General features: G+C 36.7%; 3 protein-coding genes and 1 pseudogene across 5 annotated transcripts; 3 read left to right on the forward strand and 1 right to left on the reverse strand.

The window, feature by feature from the left end:
- The first annotated feature begins 1,011 nt into the window (after positions 1-1,011).
- LOC110695908 lies at positions 1,012-3,671 on the forward strand. 3 transcript variants are annotated; one of them, XM_021873140.1, is made up of 4 exons: positions 1,012-1,127; positions 1,260-1,417; positions 1,989-2,372; positions 2,836-3,671. In XM_021873140.1, exons 2-4 carry the CDS (start codon positions 1,270-1,272, stop codon positions 3,540-3,542), a joined length of 1,239 nt encoding a protein of 412 aa, XP_021728832.1. In that variant the 5' UTR covers positions 1,012-1,127; positions 1,260-1,269; the 3' UTR covers positions 3,543-3,671. The 3 variants fall into 3 exon arrangements, with proteins under 3 accessions (XP_021728832.1, XP_021728833.1, XP_021728834.1); XM_021873141.1 differs by having other exon boundaries at positions 1,039-1,127; positions 1,257-1,417; XM_021873142.1 differs by lacking the exon at positions 1,012-1,127 and having other exon boundaries at positions 1,329-1,417; positions 1,997-2,372.
- Positions 3,672-3,753: 82 nt separating this feature from the next.
- On the forward strand, positions 3,754-8,307 carry LOC110695911 (annotated as a pseudogene).
- A 636-nt stretch (positions 8,308-8,943) lies between these two features.
- On the forward strand, positions 8,944-11,019 carry LOC110695912 (phytoene synthase 2, chloroplastic-like). The gene is made up of 6 exons (XM_021873143.1): positions 8,944-9,367; positions 9,457-9,507; positions 9,602-9,765; positions 9,854-10,089; positions 10,179-10,371; positions 10,504-11,019. Exons 1-6 carry the CDS (start codon positions 9,046-9,048, stop codon positions 10,675-10,677), a joined length of 1,140 nt encoding a protein of 379 aa, XP_021728835.1. The 5' UTR covers positions 8,944-9,045; the 3' UTR covers positions 10,678-11,019.
- Positions 11,020-11,215: 196 nt separating this feature from the next.
- On the reverse strand, positions 11,216-17,085 carry LOC110695913 (serine/threonine-protein phosphatase PP2A catalytic subunit-like). Its single transcript, XM_021873145.1, has 11 exons — positions 16,726-17,085; positions 15,680-15,736; positions 14,675-14,758; positions 14,373-14,444; positions 13,683-13,754; positions 13,510-13,550; positions 12,719-12,785; positions 12,394-12,585; positions 12,181-12,270; positions 11,977-12,084; positions 11,216-11,827 (listed from the first exon to the last, which is right to left on the reverse strand). The coding sequence occupies exons 1-11, from the start codon at positions 16,816-16,818 to the stop codon at positions 11,762-11,764; spliced, it is 942 nt and encodes a 313-aa protein (XP_021728837.1). The 5' UTR covers positions 16,819-17,085; the 3' UTR covers positions 11,216-11,761.
- Positions 17,086-17,513: the final 428 nt, after the last annotated feature.

A 17,513-nucleotide genomic window follows, 5' to 3' on the forward strand; every position in this document is an offset into this window, starting at 1 on the left:
GTTAAAAGATAGAATAATGGAGATTCTGAATCAATGATAAGATTAAAGAATTGTAAAGATTGGAGAATACTCACTCCGTATCATATTATTTAAACATTTATTTTTGTATGGTTTTAAAAATATATAATTCTTGGGATGCGCAATATCTTCTTAACCCCGTGTGCAGATTGCTTTCCAATAATTTTTAAAGCAAAGATTATAATTTACATAATTATATTGATTTTAGGAACTTAGCTTTAGTAGCACATGGTGGACTAGTTGTTGGACAAGTTAAGACGATTGACCCATAATTTTGGTGGTGGGATTCATTAAAAGGGAATCATCAACCTGTGGTTCGCAAATTAGGGGAGATTGAAATTTTTTAATAAGTTAACTAAATTTTTGTTCACTTATTTTTCACTTGGTTAATTTAATTTTAAGAGGCACCAAACCCGGTATTTCTTTCAAGAATCAAAGTTATTTGAATGGAATTATCCTTGATTAGATTTTCTAAATTATTTTTTCAATATTTAATTCTCTTTAAATTTCCCTTAAATTAGTGAAAATAAAATAAACAAAGCATAGTGTTTTTTGATTTAAAATAAGACATATTCTAAGACATATGTTAGATTTTGGGCCAAAATATTCCAAGCTCATAGTCTTGCACACAAATTTGTTAAAGTAGATGTTCCAAGTTATGTCCTTATCAAGTCATATCAATTGCAAAAAAGTATTAAGGGATCAATAATTTAATGTTAATTAAGTGTAATATGGTGTCACTTTAAAAATGTTGAATTATTTCCGTGTTGGGTTGTTTTTTAACGGCCCTAACTCAATCCTCACAAGGGAAATACTACCTCCGTTACATATTATTTGCAACTATTAGACATTTTTCCTCTCTATTTTATGTCAAATCGTTGCAAATAATATGTAACGGAGGTAGTATGATATTTTCTGTACCAGGTTTGCCACTTTTGTAAGTTGGTCAGCATATCAGTATCATCCAGTGACCAGTATGCACTAATATCTACAGTAATTAAGTAAATATGTCAGTATTATTTCAGATAAAAAGAGAGAAATTTTTTTTTGTGAACCCAGAAACCCCACAAGTCACAACATTCCCCGCCAGTTTAGTTCTGCTCTATCAGGTAATCAATTTCATTCCAATTCGATTATCAAAGTGAAATCTTTCGTTTGTCTCTGTAATTTGATACCTAGATTTGTTTTTTATGTTTGATTATATATAATTTGATTATATTTATATGCTTGTTTGACAGCAGGAAACTGATAATGGAGCTGTTTTTATCAATACCCACAATTAAACATTCTGATGCACTCAATTTTAAATTCCCAGTAATCCCTTTTCACCTTACTAGAAGAAATCTTCACATTCGCCCGCCTCGCTTTCTTGTATCATCAAAGAAATCATCTTTCCAAGGTAAACTTATATTTTCCATTTTATTCTCCATTTGATCACTGTATAATCAGAACTAGTTCATACTGTAGTATTTAAACTTTGAATTGTTTAATTTTTCCCTATGTCCAGTAACATAGGAGTAAGAATATGTAAATTTATCATCTTATTGTATGAAAATGCATTTGTAATTAACTTCATCAATTGATATACTGTAAACCTAGTTTTTGAAAGTGCTTTAGATTACTGCTGCAGAAATTGTATTGATGTTACAATTTAAGGATTTCATGAGAACTTATTTCTACTCCGAGGTCTTCAAATATCATTACTTAGTATTCCATCCGTCCCACTAAAATTGCCATATTTGACCTCTTTTGTTCCCCTAGAGCTGAGTGAAACTTGGCAATTATTGTGGCATGGAGGGAGTAAGTTAGAAGGTGTATTGTTAGTATGACTACAAGGCCTGCAGAAAGCTATAGTTGATCAATTTTCGCGTTCTGTGTCTACTTATTTTAATTACTGCTATACTGTATTGTGTTATTGTTTCTTGCTGATTTTCAAAAGGCTGTATTATCTAGAATAAGTTTTTGCCTAGACTTTCAGGAATATGCAAAGCCTAGACAACTTTCACCCACCAAAGAGCTGAGATTTGATGGGGATGAAACACCGGAAACAATCCTTTCAGCTCTTCAGTTAGATGGGTCGAATTCTTTGTACAAGGTCCAGTTGTGTACTAGTTCTATGTATGGATCTGAACTAAGTGATCAGAATGCTGGAATTCTTGTCTGTATAATTGACGAGCATGGTAATTCAATATTGGAGAGGATTCCTTCCATCATCAGTCAAGATCATATGCTGCAGTCAGAAGATGCTGTCACTTCTGAGGTTATTCGCTTTAAAAGAGGTGCAACTGATGAATATATATTTTTGGGACCGAAACTGGCAAGAATTCAGGCTATGTGGATAAGTCTTGAATCAGGTTGGTTGGCATTTTCTACACCTTGATTCGATTGCTTGAGGACTTCACTACTACTAGACTGCTAGTAGTTAACTGTAACTGTGGGATATCGAACTTATTTTATGAATTGGTAATTTAGTCATTAGGTTCCTTTTATCTGAAGAAAGATGATATAAAATCTTTCCAAATTGCTTAAAGCCCATGTTTTCCTTATTTTGAGTTAATTTCCAACAAAGCATAATGCTTTTTTATCGCATGTTTATATATACACGTTTAAAACTGTTTACATTATTTTATAGATTGTTTGATAAAAAAGAAAGTGCAAGATATAGAATAGTGTTGAATGTACAACATCCAATTCTCTAAGATATATCATACGACTTCCCCTTCAAAAAAAAAAAAAAAAAATTCATATGACTTTGTAGCATTCATCTTCATCTTTCCTTATTTACATTTAACTTCCTTTCTTCTGTTTCAAGGTCAGGCAGTTGGAGATTGGGTGGTGCAAGCTTGACAATTATCAGTGTTTATAACTATCAAAGGGAAGAATCTTATGCAAATGGGGGTAGTTATTGCAGCATAACTTGCAATTTTGAAGTTGAAGATGTTTTGCTTGGGGAAGGGGGTGACTTGGCAATGGTAGAACTTCGCCCTTGTCTGGTTACAGAACATTTTGGGGCTGATTCTGTCTCGATTATTGATAGAAATTCTTCACAAGCTGTGTCACTGGCAGAAAAGGGAATAACAAATGAGGATAGCATGAGAGAATATGAAAATCTAAAATATTCTTTGTTACTATATGATGCTATGCTCATTTTTGCTGGCACCTCCATTACCTCCATCACTGGAGGTAAGAATACAGGCTTAGCATTTTTTACTGGAGGCATTGGTGGCTTCCTGTACCTGCTATTCTTGCAGAGGTCTGTGGACACATTACCAGCTCCTGAATCAATGGACAAGGGAAATAACTTCAACAGGCTGTTTGGAGGATTGAAAGGTCCAATATTAGTATTTGTAACTGCTTTTGCTATTGCGATTTTAGCAACGAAGCACGACAAACCAGACTTCATAGCAGCACTGACTCCAAGAGATATTTTGGCTGGAATGGTTGGTTTTCTTGCTTGTAAGGTTTCAGTAGTATTGGCAGCTTTCAAACCTGTGTCGAAAATGGGTGTGGAAGATAATGATTGATGCCTTTTTTTGGTTTCTATAAATCGGGCTTGTTAAAGAGACTAGGGATATGATTTTTCTACTTCTTGTGTACAGAAAACTCTGTTAATAAAAACAATTATACAGTATTTTAAAAGCCTCTGTTCATTATGTTTAGTTATTGGCCATGGAAAAGAACATACCAAGAATTTGTTGACTTTCCATCTATACCAGTTCAGCAGACTATAGGTATTGCCCTGGTTGGTGCCTTTAAGCATTCTGGCACCCCCCCCCCCCCCCGTACTAGCCTCTTGTGCCTTGCATTATGCTGGAGGGTGGCTAGTGAGATCCTTCCCTCATAACTCCTCTATTTTTGATATTGATCCTCAGAAAGGTCTCATACAATAATCAATCTTAGAATTTGACTCAGCAAGGGCTTTTTCAGGTGCCCTGTTTTCTTAGGGTTGTGCCATAGTGGTGCTACTCATGTGACTCCCAAAAGTTGAGTGGTAAGTACATTGACTTTCAAGCCTGGTGTGGCTTTGGTTTCCAAATTGTGCAGACCTTGCTAAATTACATGTCCAACAAGTTTTTTGAGAAGCAACCTAAGGAAGCAGGAACACTCTGAAAAGGATCCCAATTTGATCCTGATTTTCTGAGAGGAAGCCAACATCAGGTGCCAAAACATGTGGGCTGAATATGCCAAGATCTTCTATTTAGGTATTTCAAGCTAATCCTATACCATGTACTTCCATTCATTTTTGGTGTGCGACTTAGTAATATAGATTCATCGTTGTCTTCTTTGGCCTCATTTTGATGTAGCAGGAACTTTACTAATGACAGAAGAAAGAGAAAGAGCCATATGGGATCTCTACTGAATTAGTCTCTATTTTCTCAATTGAAGAATGCTACAGAATCTGTAAAACCTCTATACTAAACTAAAATGGCAGTTTGGAGCCGTAGGATGGATGAACTTGTGGATGGTCCTTACTTCATATGTCTACCTTACAAGTTCAAAAGTGTAGGAAGCAGGGAAGACAGGCTTGACAACATCCTTAATGAATGCCTATATGACATGTTTAATAGTTAATACAACCTTGGTGGAAACTATTCAGAGATTTCCCCTTGAAATAGCATAAACTTATAGTTCCAGCTGCTAGGAACTAATCAAAGATCCCTTCTTTTGTCATAGTTAGGGCTTAGGTTTTTAAAGATGTGATCAGAGGCATGGCATTTTTCCATTTGATAAATGGAAAGATTGGTACAAAATTTTGTAGAACCTCTGCTTTTACAGTTACTAAGTGACAGGAACAGTTGGGCTGTTGAGCCTGCCAGTCCTAGGATTTTTACCCAATTATTCAGCTTGCACTCAAAGCATCTATTATACTGTACTTTGCTTGGGGATCGGGAATCAGCTCGCAAACAAGAAAAGTAAGTCATACTGCTATACTTGATTAAAATCCTGAAACAATCAGGAGCATGAATAACAGATTGCACTTTCTTTAAATTCAGGGGGAGAGTTTATCTTCTACAAGACAATCTCAGAGAATTCAAATTGAAGGATTAGAATGTTTTCTTGAAACATGACAGAGAAATGGAAGAGTTTCCTTTTTTTATAGAAGAAGCAAATAACGAGGGCAGGCACCATTATGACGCGAGAAGCCTAAGGTGTTTGTCATATTGATAATTCTAGTTCATGGCTGGTATGTCCTCACGACCTCACTCGTAGATTATTTGGTTCTTTAATGAATACTTCATTCTTGATGTCATCATCATGCTTTCTTTGTAGAATGAGTAGAAGTTCTCAACTTTTAATTGCACTTGTCGTCACCCTTGATTATACATCAAAGAATTTTGGACTAGTTTGAGAGACATGATTATGAGAATTTGATGAACATGACAAAGCATATCTTGCCACTAGCTTATTGACTGGTGCCAATCTGGGCAGGCTTCTATAAGGAATTACTAGGTATTGACTGACTGTCATATACTCATATTAGTCATATATACAAGTATCTGCGACAAAATCCTTGGTCATTCTATTATTTTTGCAGGATTAAACTCTGATGCAAGTACTGTTGAGTTATAATAGAACTTTTATGGTGACTTTCGTCAGTCCTATCTTGTATCCCAATTGTTCAGCAGTCATAGATAAGAATTGGGATACTACTGTAGTACTGTACTACATAGTATAAAACTCGAAGTTGGATGGAAACTTTTGGAAGGCTATGTTAAGATTCTCTAGAAAAAATGTGAAGGAAGTGAGGTTTTTTCTTGCAAATATTCATTAGACAATTAATGATGATGGTAAGAGAGCCATTTCAGCTTTAAAAACATCAACCTGCTCCATTAATACGAATATAATAGTATAATACCTCCCCAATTATATTTCCCTCATAAAAAAAAATCTCCCTAATTATATATGAAGTAATTGGCAACCTACTCAGGTATTCATTAATACACAGTTTTCAAAAGTTCAGTAATAGCATCACGTGTTTCAAATTGTAACCAGACTATTTGATCTGTACGACTGTACCTCTAATGCAATTCCAAAAGCATAAGGCTCCTCCAAAGTTTTACTTCCTTTTGAGTTTATAATCCAGCATAAATCAAGCACTTCAATTCAACTCCGCAACTGATAGATCAAAAAATTATGTACTGTTACCCATTAGCAGTGCAGTTTCTGCACCTAAAGCCTACAGGTGCTGCACCAGAAATAAACCAGACTTCATTGGTTCGAAAATTTAAGGTCAATAAAACTCCAAAAGCTGACTTAATCAGAAGCAAACCAACAGGCTCTCCTATTCTATCAAAAAAGGACATTGATCCTCTTACTGTATTACAAGAAGTTATTGATAAGCAGTCCAAGGGTATAACTCCCAGAAAACAGAACCATTTTGATCCTATCCTTCTTAAAGAAGCGTACAAAGGCTGTCAAAAAATATGTGCCCTGCATGCTACGAGCTATTATTTGGGTACTTCCATCACCTTTTAAGTTTTAACCTCTCTTGTTTTATTGTACTTTTTAGGATTTTTGAGTGCTTGATTGTATACCTCTTGCAAGTTTCTGATTTACCATTTTTTATTTATTCTGATATATATGTTACAGGAAGTTTGTTGCTGACTGAAGAAAGAAAGCAATTTGGGCTTTGTATGGTATGTTCTCCCTAGATCTGATTCACCAATAATTTTCAACTATGTAATATGTCAATTTTGATAGAATAAATTTTAACATGAAAGATGTCAAAATGTTAACAGCTATAATCTACCTAGAGCTGTAGTCAGATATTCAGATGTAACAAATCTGCCCCTTACCCTCTCCCTGCCGGGGGGGATGGGATAAAGGCTTTGATCGATTGATTGCTTAGGTCTCAAGTACGTTAAAAGAGGACTCGGGGAGGGTTCACTACCCAAACTAGACCAAGTTTTGGGTGAGGCCATCTCACATTAATAATATGCTAGACAATAAAAGCTACATTTGTCCGAGACAACAATATATTGTTGCAAAACTATAGACAAGATTTTGCTGCTGCCTGTCACATTGTTTTTCCTGGCTGACAGCTTGGGGCCACAGGACAGATGAACTAGTGGATGGTGAAAATGCCCATCTCACCGGTTCAGCTGTGCTGGATAGCTGGGAAAGTAGGGTTGAAGATATCTTTGATGGACGCCCGCATGACATACTGGACACCGCCTTGGCTGACACTGTCCAGCAATTTTCACTCGACATCAAGGTTCCACCTACTTTGTTATCTCCTTAAACTTCTACTTGTTTGTTTGATCTCCTGTTAGTTTTGTGAACATTAATTTGTGTTCATGATTAGCTGTTCAAAGATTTGTTAAAAGGAATGAGAATGGACACATGGAAAAGTCGTTACGAGAACTATGAAGAGCTTGAACTTTACTGCTACTATGTGGCAGGAACAGTTGGCTTAATGACTGTTCCAATAATAGGAATCTCACCAGAGTATGTGAGTTCTGCACAAAGTATTTACAAAGCTGCAATGTCCATGGGAATCGGAGACCAGCTGACTAACATCCTAAGAAATGTAGTTGAAGAGTAAGCTCTCATTTGATTACTGCCTATTACAGAATATTGGACTTGTTCAAGTAGTTGGGTTCATCCAATTCAAAAGTAAGAATGTAGTGCCTATTTTTCCGATGCAGTTCTTTATTAGGGAGAGTGTACCTTCCACAAGATGAGCTCAAAGAGTTTGGGCTGACAGACGAGGATATTTTCTCGAAGAATGTTACTGAAGAATGGCGAGAATTTACAAAGAAGCAGATAATGAGGGCAAGATACTATTATGATCAAGCAGAGCAAGGTATTTCTCGGCTAGACAGCGCTAGTAGGTGGCCGGTATGCAGCATTCTTCTAATATGAATATTTGTGGATTTGTTAATTGCTTAGAATAATTGGTGAAACACTGAAACTGGAGTTTTCCTGAATCTGATTAACCTAGGTGTGGGCATCAATGATGCTGTACCGGGCTAACTTGGACAAGATAGAGTCTAACAATTATGACAATTTGACAAAGCGAGCAAGAGTTGGGAGAGCTGAGAAGCTTCTTACCCTGCCATTAGCTTACGCGAAGGCCATGGGGTGGTGAAGTTCAGAGACAAAATCAGTCGCTCATTAATTTGGTAAACCTGCCTGCAGGAACGATTTAGTTTGTTGAATAATGGAGTACTGTACTTGTATTTTCTGGCCGCTATTCTAATAATGTTGTTTACAAATGTATGGCAAACTCCTTGATTGTAATTAGTGCATATTATGATTCATATTATGACGGGAGGTTGTCAGTGATATTATTATTTCCTGACATATTCTGTCACAGATAATTAGTATAGGCTCTGTTTGTGTTTGTTTTGACGTAAATGATTTGCATATTTTCCTTCTATATGTAACAAAGGAATATTTTATGTCTTGTAGTATTTGATTTGTAAAAGGGTGAAAAACAAGTTTGACAAAGGTAAAAAAAAAATAGCTCTCTGATAGGATAATATTTTCCTTCCAAGTGTAAATATGTAATATGATGAGTACCAAATTTTTTCCTGCGTAATTTTGCTTGTAACCAAGCAATTTTATAATACAGAATTTCCTTGAAAATTACTCCGTAGAAAATAATTTTCTATTAAAAACAGTGGGACGGAAATCTGAATTGACTTTAAAATCAGAGGGGCAGATTTGACATTTTTCCGTCACTTTTGCAAAAAACTCTGTTTGTTCATAAGATAATCCAAGAAGACCTAAAATAGCTTGGTCATATATTTGGGTAAAACAACCGGATATATCAAAATCAAGGAACTACTGACGTACTTAAACTCCCAGTCGTGAAAAAAACGTTGAAAATGACTTATATTCTAGTGGCTGTCCATTCTAGGCCAAACTTTCACGAAAATATAGTTGGATTTCATTATTTATGACAGCCAGTCAAGTTTTAAAACTCATGAACCTCCTACTTTTATGAGAAACAAAGTCCGACTTTGAGACAACTACTTCTGCTTCAACTAATCAACAACAAGATCAAACCCAAATAATATCATGAACAACTTTTCATTAGAGCTGCACTTGCTGCACACAAAGCCTACGGCTGTTGCTGCTGCACCCAAATACGGCCGTGCCTCATTAGTACGAAAATCCAAGGTTGCAAAAGCTGTACTCGATAGCAAGCCAAAAAGCTCCCTTGTTCTACCCTACAAGGGTGTTGATCCTCTTGTTGAGTCAAAAATCCTGCAAATCATTGAGAGGCAGTTTAAGGGTTTTGTTTCCAGGAAAGAAACCCGGTTTGATCCTATCGTTCTTAGAGAGGCCTATGAAACTTGCAGACAAATCTGTGCTGAACGTTCGACCACCTACTATCTAGGTACTTACATACACCTCTTATACTATTTTACATCTTAAGAACCTTAGTGTTAATTATTTTAATTTTTGAGCCTGATAAAAATGGTATAGGAAGTCTTCTGATGACTGAAGAAAGAAAGAAAGCGGTGTGGGCTGTATATGGTACGTTTGTCTCCCTGCTTACCCTGTTGCAGGTGCCAATCAAACAAAATAAATGATCAAGATGCCTAACACGGTTCAAATGATACAATTGCAGCTTGGGGCCAGAGGACGGATGAGCTAGTGGATAAGAACCTTGCAAGCGCAGCTGTATTGGATAGCTGGGAAAAGAGGCTTGAGGACATCTTCAATGGATGTCCTCATGACATAGCAGACACTGCCTTGGCTGATACTTTCCAGCGAATTCCCCTTGACATTGAGGTTTAAGCTACACGCATTTGTTCCTACTTTAATCTCTTTATTTCATGCAATTCCATTTTGAGAATAGTTTACCATTCTTGGTGATCAGCCTTTCAAAGATCTGATGCAAGGGATGAGAATGGACTCATGGAAAACTCGCTACGAGAACTATGAAGAGCTTGTACTATACTGCTATTATGTGGCAATAACAGGTTGCTTAATGACTCTCCCTATAGCAGGAATGTCACCAGAATCTGAGACTTGTACTGAAAGCATTTTTCAAGCAGTGGTTTCCTTGGGAATCGCAAACCAGCTAACTAACATCCTTAGAGATGTAGCAGAAGAGTAACTTCTCTACTAATATATACAAGTATTAAATATTTTTGACCTGTCCTTGTTCAAATAAGAGTATGATGTGCATCTCTTTTATCCAGTGCTGAAAGGGGAAGAGTATACCTTCCACAAGACGAGCTCAGAGAGTTTGGGTTGACAAACGAGGATATATTCTCGAAGAATGTAACAGAGGAATGGCGAGAATTCATAAAGCAGCAGATAGCGAGAGCAAGATACTACTACGAACAGGGAGAGCATATTGCTTCTCAGCTAGACATCTCTAGTAGGTGGCCGGTATGCAACATTGTACTTTCTACTACATTTAATATCCAACATATAAGGATGTAATCAGATTATAGCAACTATACCATATGGTCCATATCTCCTGGTGACTGGACAAAACTGACTCTTGCAATATATGAATAGGTGTGGGCGTCAATGATGTTGTACCGGAAGATTTTGGATAAGATAGAGGCAAACAATTACGACAACTTGACAAAGCGCGCAAAAGTAGGAAGCACAGAGAAGATGCTTACGCTGCCACTAGCTTATGCCAAAGCCATGGATTGGTATTCCGGCACAAAATCAGTCCCTCGTTGACATTTAACAAACCAGTACACAGTCATGACTCGTATTCATTATCCATTTGTAGTCTTAAATAACATCCTAGGTTTTTTTTTTTGGGTACAACTACGAGGAGTTCCCAGGAATTTGCAATGACCAAACCAACCAAAAGACTACGCGCCATCAACTGAATCATTTAATACCTTTCTTGTTTGTATAAGTTACACTTTTTCAAATAGTATCTCAAATTTCTTTAATTAGTGTTCCTAAACAAGTCATGCATCATAAAGAATCACTTGCTACGAGCACAGCAACCCTCATTCTCAACTTCATTCATTTGAATGCAATCGCAGATTATAGCAACAAATTTTCTTTTAACATACCTTTAAAAAAAACTTGTTCAGCACAAATTTCACCATTGTAATTAATAGGCTTTGTGCATTCTACTGGTATTGAGTATACAAGAAACTAGTCACTAGACATTCAATTTCTAATTTGTTCAAGGCATAAATTACTCTAGACAATAACTAAAATTATAATCAAAAGCAAGAACACCCCTCAGATAACAAAAAAGTAAAGATGCAAAACCAAGAACTTGAAACAGCATGAAAGGTCTCCAGAACCAATTAAGAGCACAAGATGTAAGATCGTAATGCAGCCGCTAAATACATAATTCTTGGGACTATTGAGGGGAAAAAATTATATAAAGCACCCATTGGAATAGGAAATTAACTATTTGTCTCTCTACAGAACCCCCAGCCCACGAAACAACCATTCTTCTACATTGAATAAACAAAAAAAATTAGAAGACAAATTAAAAAGGCCAAAAAAGGACCAAGAAAGCAAAGAAAATTTGGCGTTGATGATACCACAATGTTTTGCTGGAAATTGGTACATATCCTCCTACAAGCTCCCTAGACGCCTCTTTCGCGAATTTTACCATAATCTAGAAGCATGAAGTCAAAAGAAGATTATCTGCTGCATCACATGTGACTAGCAAATCCATTCATCACCATAGGAGAATAACAACCCCCAATCCATGAAATAGCGCTCAATAAACATAGGATCAGGTAGGAGGCTTTCCACCACCAGAAACCATCTTGTCATTGGCAACTTGAAATCACAGGAAATAATCAGGTGTCCTCCTGGTGACATCAGGCTCCCCTCTTCTTGGAGCAGGCTCAAACTGTGATAATATAGAATAGAATTATCAAGCAACTACCATACACGTTTGTTAAAATAACCAGCAGAATACAATAGCCTCGATGATTTAAAATTACATTGCACAATGACCGTGGCATCCTATCAGATCTAAAGAGAGTAAGCAGTGCATACCTGAATAAATGTGTGACCTTTACAGTCATCAACTTCCAGGATGGATGCCATATTTCCACACCGATAGCAGTAGTTAGGAGCACTAAATATTGTCACAACTTTTTGGTCCTGGGGGAAGATCAAAACAGCTTACATACAATACTTAAAAATTCATACAGAAAGATTTAAGCACAAACATTTCTAATAAGATATATTGTCACTCACATGTGCCCAGTTGAATCCCTCCATCACCAGTTGGTGAGCTCTGGCAATCAGCTTTAGGTTATTGGTATGGTTAAATTGATCAGATATGTCCTGAACAGGGGAAAATTTATAGAACATGAACAATCAGGCAGCTCCATGAATATGAAAAGAAGGTAAATAAGCAGAAGGGCGTCGTCAAAAAAAAAAAAAAAAGCAGAAGGGTGAAAATTTTACTTGGCCAAAAGTGTATCCAGCTCCCCTAGGTGATATACCCCAACCACAACGGTCGTCAGGGTCAGACCACAAGAGATCACACATAGGTCCCTCATGGGGAACTTCTTGGACGCGATCGAAATTCCGTATATTATCAAGGGTTTCAATGGATGGTGACAACCCACCATGCAGGCAAAATATTTCAGATTCCACCTACAACATCAAACAAACTTTGAGAAGAAGACATTTAAAGACATGTCAACACCGAAAGCAAAATGCACTGCAATGTAATATGAAACAGATGAACATAATGCAAAATTAATAGAGATAGCCAAGGTGTACTTACCAATGCAGTCAGCGGAAAATAATCAAACAAATCTGTGAAGGTCTTCCAGACATTGGCATTTCCATACCTGTGGAACAAGGGGGATTCAAATATGCATAAGTTTACATTCTACATCTGCAGGTACATAACTTAAACAATAATCAACTATTTGTACATGTCATTTGTATAACCTTCACAAAACAAGTGATAAGCTTTGCAACAGTTAGGCAATACCAATATATAGAAGCCCACCCAACCATAATATAGTATCCATCCTCCAATCCCTAAATACATCCCCCTTCATTTTATGGCACATACAAACAAGGCTTTCACCTTAGCCACATAGGCCAGCTTCCAGCATGATAGAGCGTCAGCATATTGCTGCCCCATAATTCAACCTAGATGGCAAAGTCCATATCCCACACCATCAAGCCCTCTCACAGGTTACATGTTGGCATAAACACAATGCACCATCAGCATAAGAAGAAGGGGGGATTGGGAAAGGATTTCAAAGATGACATACATAAAGATAAAAGCTATGCAAACAAAATGACAACAGAAAAAACAAGCAAACAGATCACAAGCCATTTGGGTGATTACACTCAGGGTGGGGTAGTGCACCTACAGTCAAGTCTCATCAGCATATTGATAGTTCCATAACAAATACCTTTTAATAATTCTGTTACAATCAACTCCACAAAAAGAATTTATCTAATCAGATGTATCTAACTGTAAGCATGGAGTTCCTCATACTACATATGCCATAGTCAGCTGAATACAGACTGGAAAGAGTTTGAGTGATAGATACTCACTTCCGTAGGCATTCATCATAGAAACCATAAACTTGAGTAATCTGCCCAAAATTACCACCAGGAAATTAGATCAAAGGGACCATCAGTTTAACATAAAAAATTTAATGATATAGCAAGTGGTCTTTGGGAATGAAATTACAAATAAGCTCATATGTCAATAGGAAGAATTATACCTGACGACTTTCATGATTCCCTCTAAGAATGGTGATCCTTTGGGGATAGCGGACTTTAAGTGCAACCAGGAGCTGAATGAGGAAAACAAATGCCCAAGCAAAATCAATTACAACATCAACAGATTCTCATCATAAGCATCTTCGCATATTATATAGTGTGATTCATACATATCATTCTAGATAAGAAGGTCAATAACATAAGTTCAAACATCATAAGCGGTGGACCCAGATAGGTCTGGTGAGCTGGAAGCTACCAACAATCACCATGGACCATGGCCAACCCAAACAACAAATACATTAATCAACTAGGCATAGAAGGGGATAAAACCAGCCCTATAAGCACTAATAGCCATGCCAACAAAGCCATGTTACAAGTATAGCCAAGTGCAGTCTCCTACTTTCCACACCGAGTGGATAGTAAGCAGAATCTCCTCCCCAAGAATTCTGGAATGAGATTGCTTCACAGCATAATTAAACACAATCCCCTCTAGCACCACCCAATTTAAGCAAAATCGAAATTTGAGCAGTTTAATGTACACAACTCCTTAAAAGAGAAATTGAATATTGTTCTAAAGATCTGCATAAGCTGCCAAACATCATCCTCACTAAAACAAGCATGACATAAAAAGAGTATATTCCTAACTGGCTATTGATTTACTTTGGCACGTAAGGCAATAGAATGATACTCACCGTTACAGTCTCCACTGAATAATATCCTCGATCAACATAATCACCCATAAATAAGTAATTTGTATCTGGGCACTACAATCAAAAGGAAAAGGCTAATATCAGTAACAAAGGCTACAATAAAACGAAGACCACAACAATACACACACTAAAATTAATATAAATATGGCATATACAATTGCATTAAAATTTAATCTGCTGGTTCAAAAGGAATTTTTGAAAATTAAACACAAAATATGTATATATAAAGAAATGCTATTCACATTCAAACATCAACAGCTATAGAGCCCCAACCAAATGCATACCTTCCCTCCAATACGGAAAAGCTCTGCTAGATCATGAAACTGCCCATGGATGTCACCACAAATTGTGACAGGACTCTTCACGGGCTGCGTTCAGACAAAATTATAAAAAAAATGAGGATTGGGTCAATGTACTGGCATGATCACATTTGAATAATCACCAAATATTTTGGATAAAGAAAAAAAGTTTAAAGTGATAGAAAGCCAAATCCAATACATGTTAAAAAGTAATTCAACCAGTAAACATAGATGCACTCATCCAAACAAATGCATAGGACAACCTCAGCAAAAGGGAAAAGACAGTAATTCCTACAAACCTATATGCATCATAGTCTAAAGAGTTATAACCAACTCAGGCATAGTCCATGGATACCAATAGAGAGAGAAAAGATTAATCTATGTTGCAAAATAAAAATCAATCCTGCACATCAAGCATATAGCTGGCTTAAGACCGACTTTGTCCCTCGTTCATACATCAAATGAGATTCTGGCAGGGATTTAGAATTATTTAACCAATTGCCAAAGCCACTTACCAAACTTTCAACATGTTGCTTGTATGCTGGCTCCCACATTCAACAAATCAATGAGGTACAGAAGAGTTGAGAGCGGTTATATTCTTCTAAAAGATTACTAACAGGTATTTCAGATTAAAGACAACAGGCACAAATAGTTGGCCACTTGGCTATAATCACCATCACCATCAAGCAGCGTTTAACACGGCCTATAAATAAGTTTGACATGTGGCCATGTGGGAATGGGATAGCAACATCTTTGCTACATTGCAAAAACAATACCCAAAAAAAAATAGGTCATGGAAGTTATACTCTTGCTAATGAATACGAAACCCATCCTCCAGTCACATGTACTATGTAAAATTGTAAAAGACAAAAGCTACCAGCCTACACCTAGGATCTCTTTCACATCTCTAGCTGTAAGCTATCTGATACAGTACCAAACATAAAAATAAGCAAGCACTAGCAAATATGAAGTCGCATGTAGACAGCACACCTGCACGTTGCTTTCATCCATCAAAATCTCTTTTGCCTTCTCACATAATGTCCTAACCTGCACGTTAACAAAAACTCATGTAAGCCGAATAGGGTGAGATAAATTGGTCAACAGCTTTTAAATTGTGGTTGAAACTGAACAGATTGGTCTCTTAGTTAGCCAATAACATGTAGTTGCAGCTGTTACAGGTATAGCACTTCAACATATTATATAATATAGCATCATCCAGAGCAACAAATAACCATTCCAATTTGATGTGATGTCAACAGTAAGTAAGAACCATTCGAAAACAACCTAAACTAGCATAATTAACAACACATTGGTAATTTGCAAGTTAGAAAATGTGTAAAAACTCTCTCCTTGAGGTACAACTTGATTAAACATGAAATCCAGCTTGCAAGCTTCAACTATAAAAGCCGGAAAGGAAAAAAAAAGTATCCTGCCTATAATCCTTCCTCACCAAGATGAATATAACAAGCAAAACACCCTCTTGTTTTCCTGCTATTTTTTAGCTGTGCCTGTTGAGATGAACTATTCACTCCATGTAATGAAACCCTGGTTTAATTACTTTCCTCACTTCACACTCACTCATCTGACCTGATTCAATGCATAGATTCATGAATTCAGATACTTGTTCGAGTCGAAAACTCGTTCTCAACATCCTTGCGCTTAAGATTGCCTCTTTCTTACCACAAATCCAGCTAAACCCAGAATTAAAAAGCTGTTTCTAGAAAACAAGATGGGCCAATCTATGACTTGCCAGTTGCCATTCAAATAAAATCCAAAATTTCTACACAAATTGAGGGTAATAATAGAAGATAATTAACGGATCTAAATCAAGTAAAAAAAAAAATCAACAAACCCAGAACAAATCTTGCAACTTTGACACATTTCCAGGTACCAGAAACCCACAAAAACAAACAAAAATCCCAAAATTAACAGATCACAAAATTTCGACCGAAAAAAAACCCAAATTGATGAAAAGAAATCAAATCGATCTAGTACATTCCAATCGAAGAAAAGGAAGAGAGAGAAAGAAGGAAAACCTCTTGTTCTGAGAGAGGCTTGCACTGCATAAGCTGACCGATCTGCTCATCAAGATTGTGATGAGTGTTAGAAGGAACGGGATCGAAACCCATCTTATAAGAAGAGAAAACCCTAGCAGATCTTCCAGAAGCCCAGGAAGAATGAAACCCTTCTTCTTCTTCTTCGTCTTCTTCTTCTCCTTCTCCTTGAAGATGGTGAGGAGAGAGAAAGTGGGAAAGAGAGAGAAAGTGAGAGAGAGAGAAGGGGAGGAGAGAGAAAGAGAGAAAAATGGAGGGATACCAATTTCAAGAGAAAATTGGGAGGAGAGAGAAAATGAATGAACAACGGTGCTGCTTCAACAGAGAAAACTAAACCCTCGCTTTTCTTCGATTACGATTACCACTCCTTTTTTTTCTTTTTTTTTTTTAAATTTTTTTTGATAATTTCAATTAGTAAAAATTATTTATTTTAGAGATTTTTTTTTTTCCGCCTGTAATTTTAAAATTAATACGAAGTAAGACTATTGGGTTTACTCGAAACTAGACATCGCCATTTCCAGATCCTCTTGCCTTTTTGTGCTACCTGCGTTATAGCGCGTGGGGTTACGCTTAACTTGTGGCTATTGGCAAGCTTGTTAATAATTAAATATCAAATGGGCCGGGCTGGCCCGCCACCACATCGGGTTTCAAATTGAAGGGAAAATCACCTCAAAAATTACAAAAAATCGGGTTTTTCAAGTAAAATGGGTCATCCTAATTTGAACTTAAATTACTAGTATTTTGTCTAAACTTATTTTAGTAGATGATTT

This window comes from Chenopodium quinoa, unplaced genomic scaffold (genome assembly GCF_001683475.1).
Source record: "Chenopodium quinoa cultivar QQ74 unplaced genomic scaffold, ASM168347v1, whole genome shotgun sequence".
Classification (NCBI taxonomy): Eukaryota; Viridiplantae; Streptophyta; class Magnoliopsida; order Caryophyllales; family Amaranthaceae; genus Chenopodium; species Chenopodium quinoa.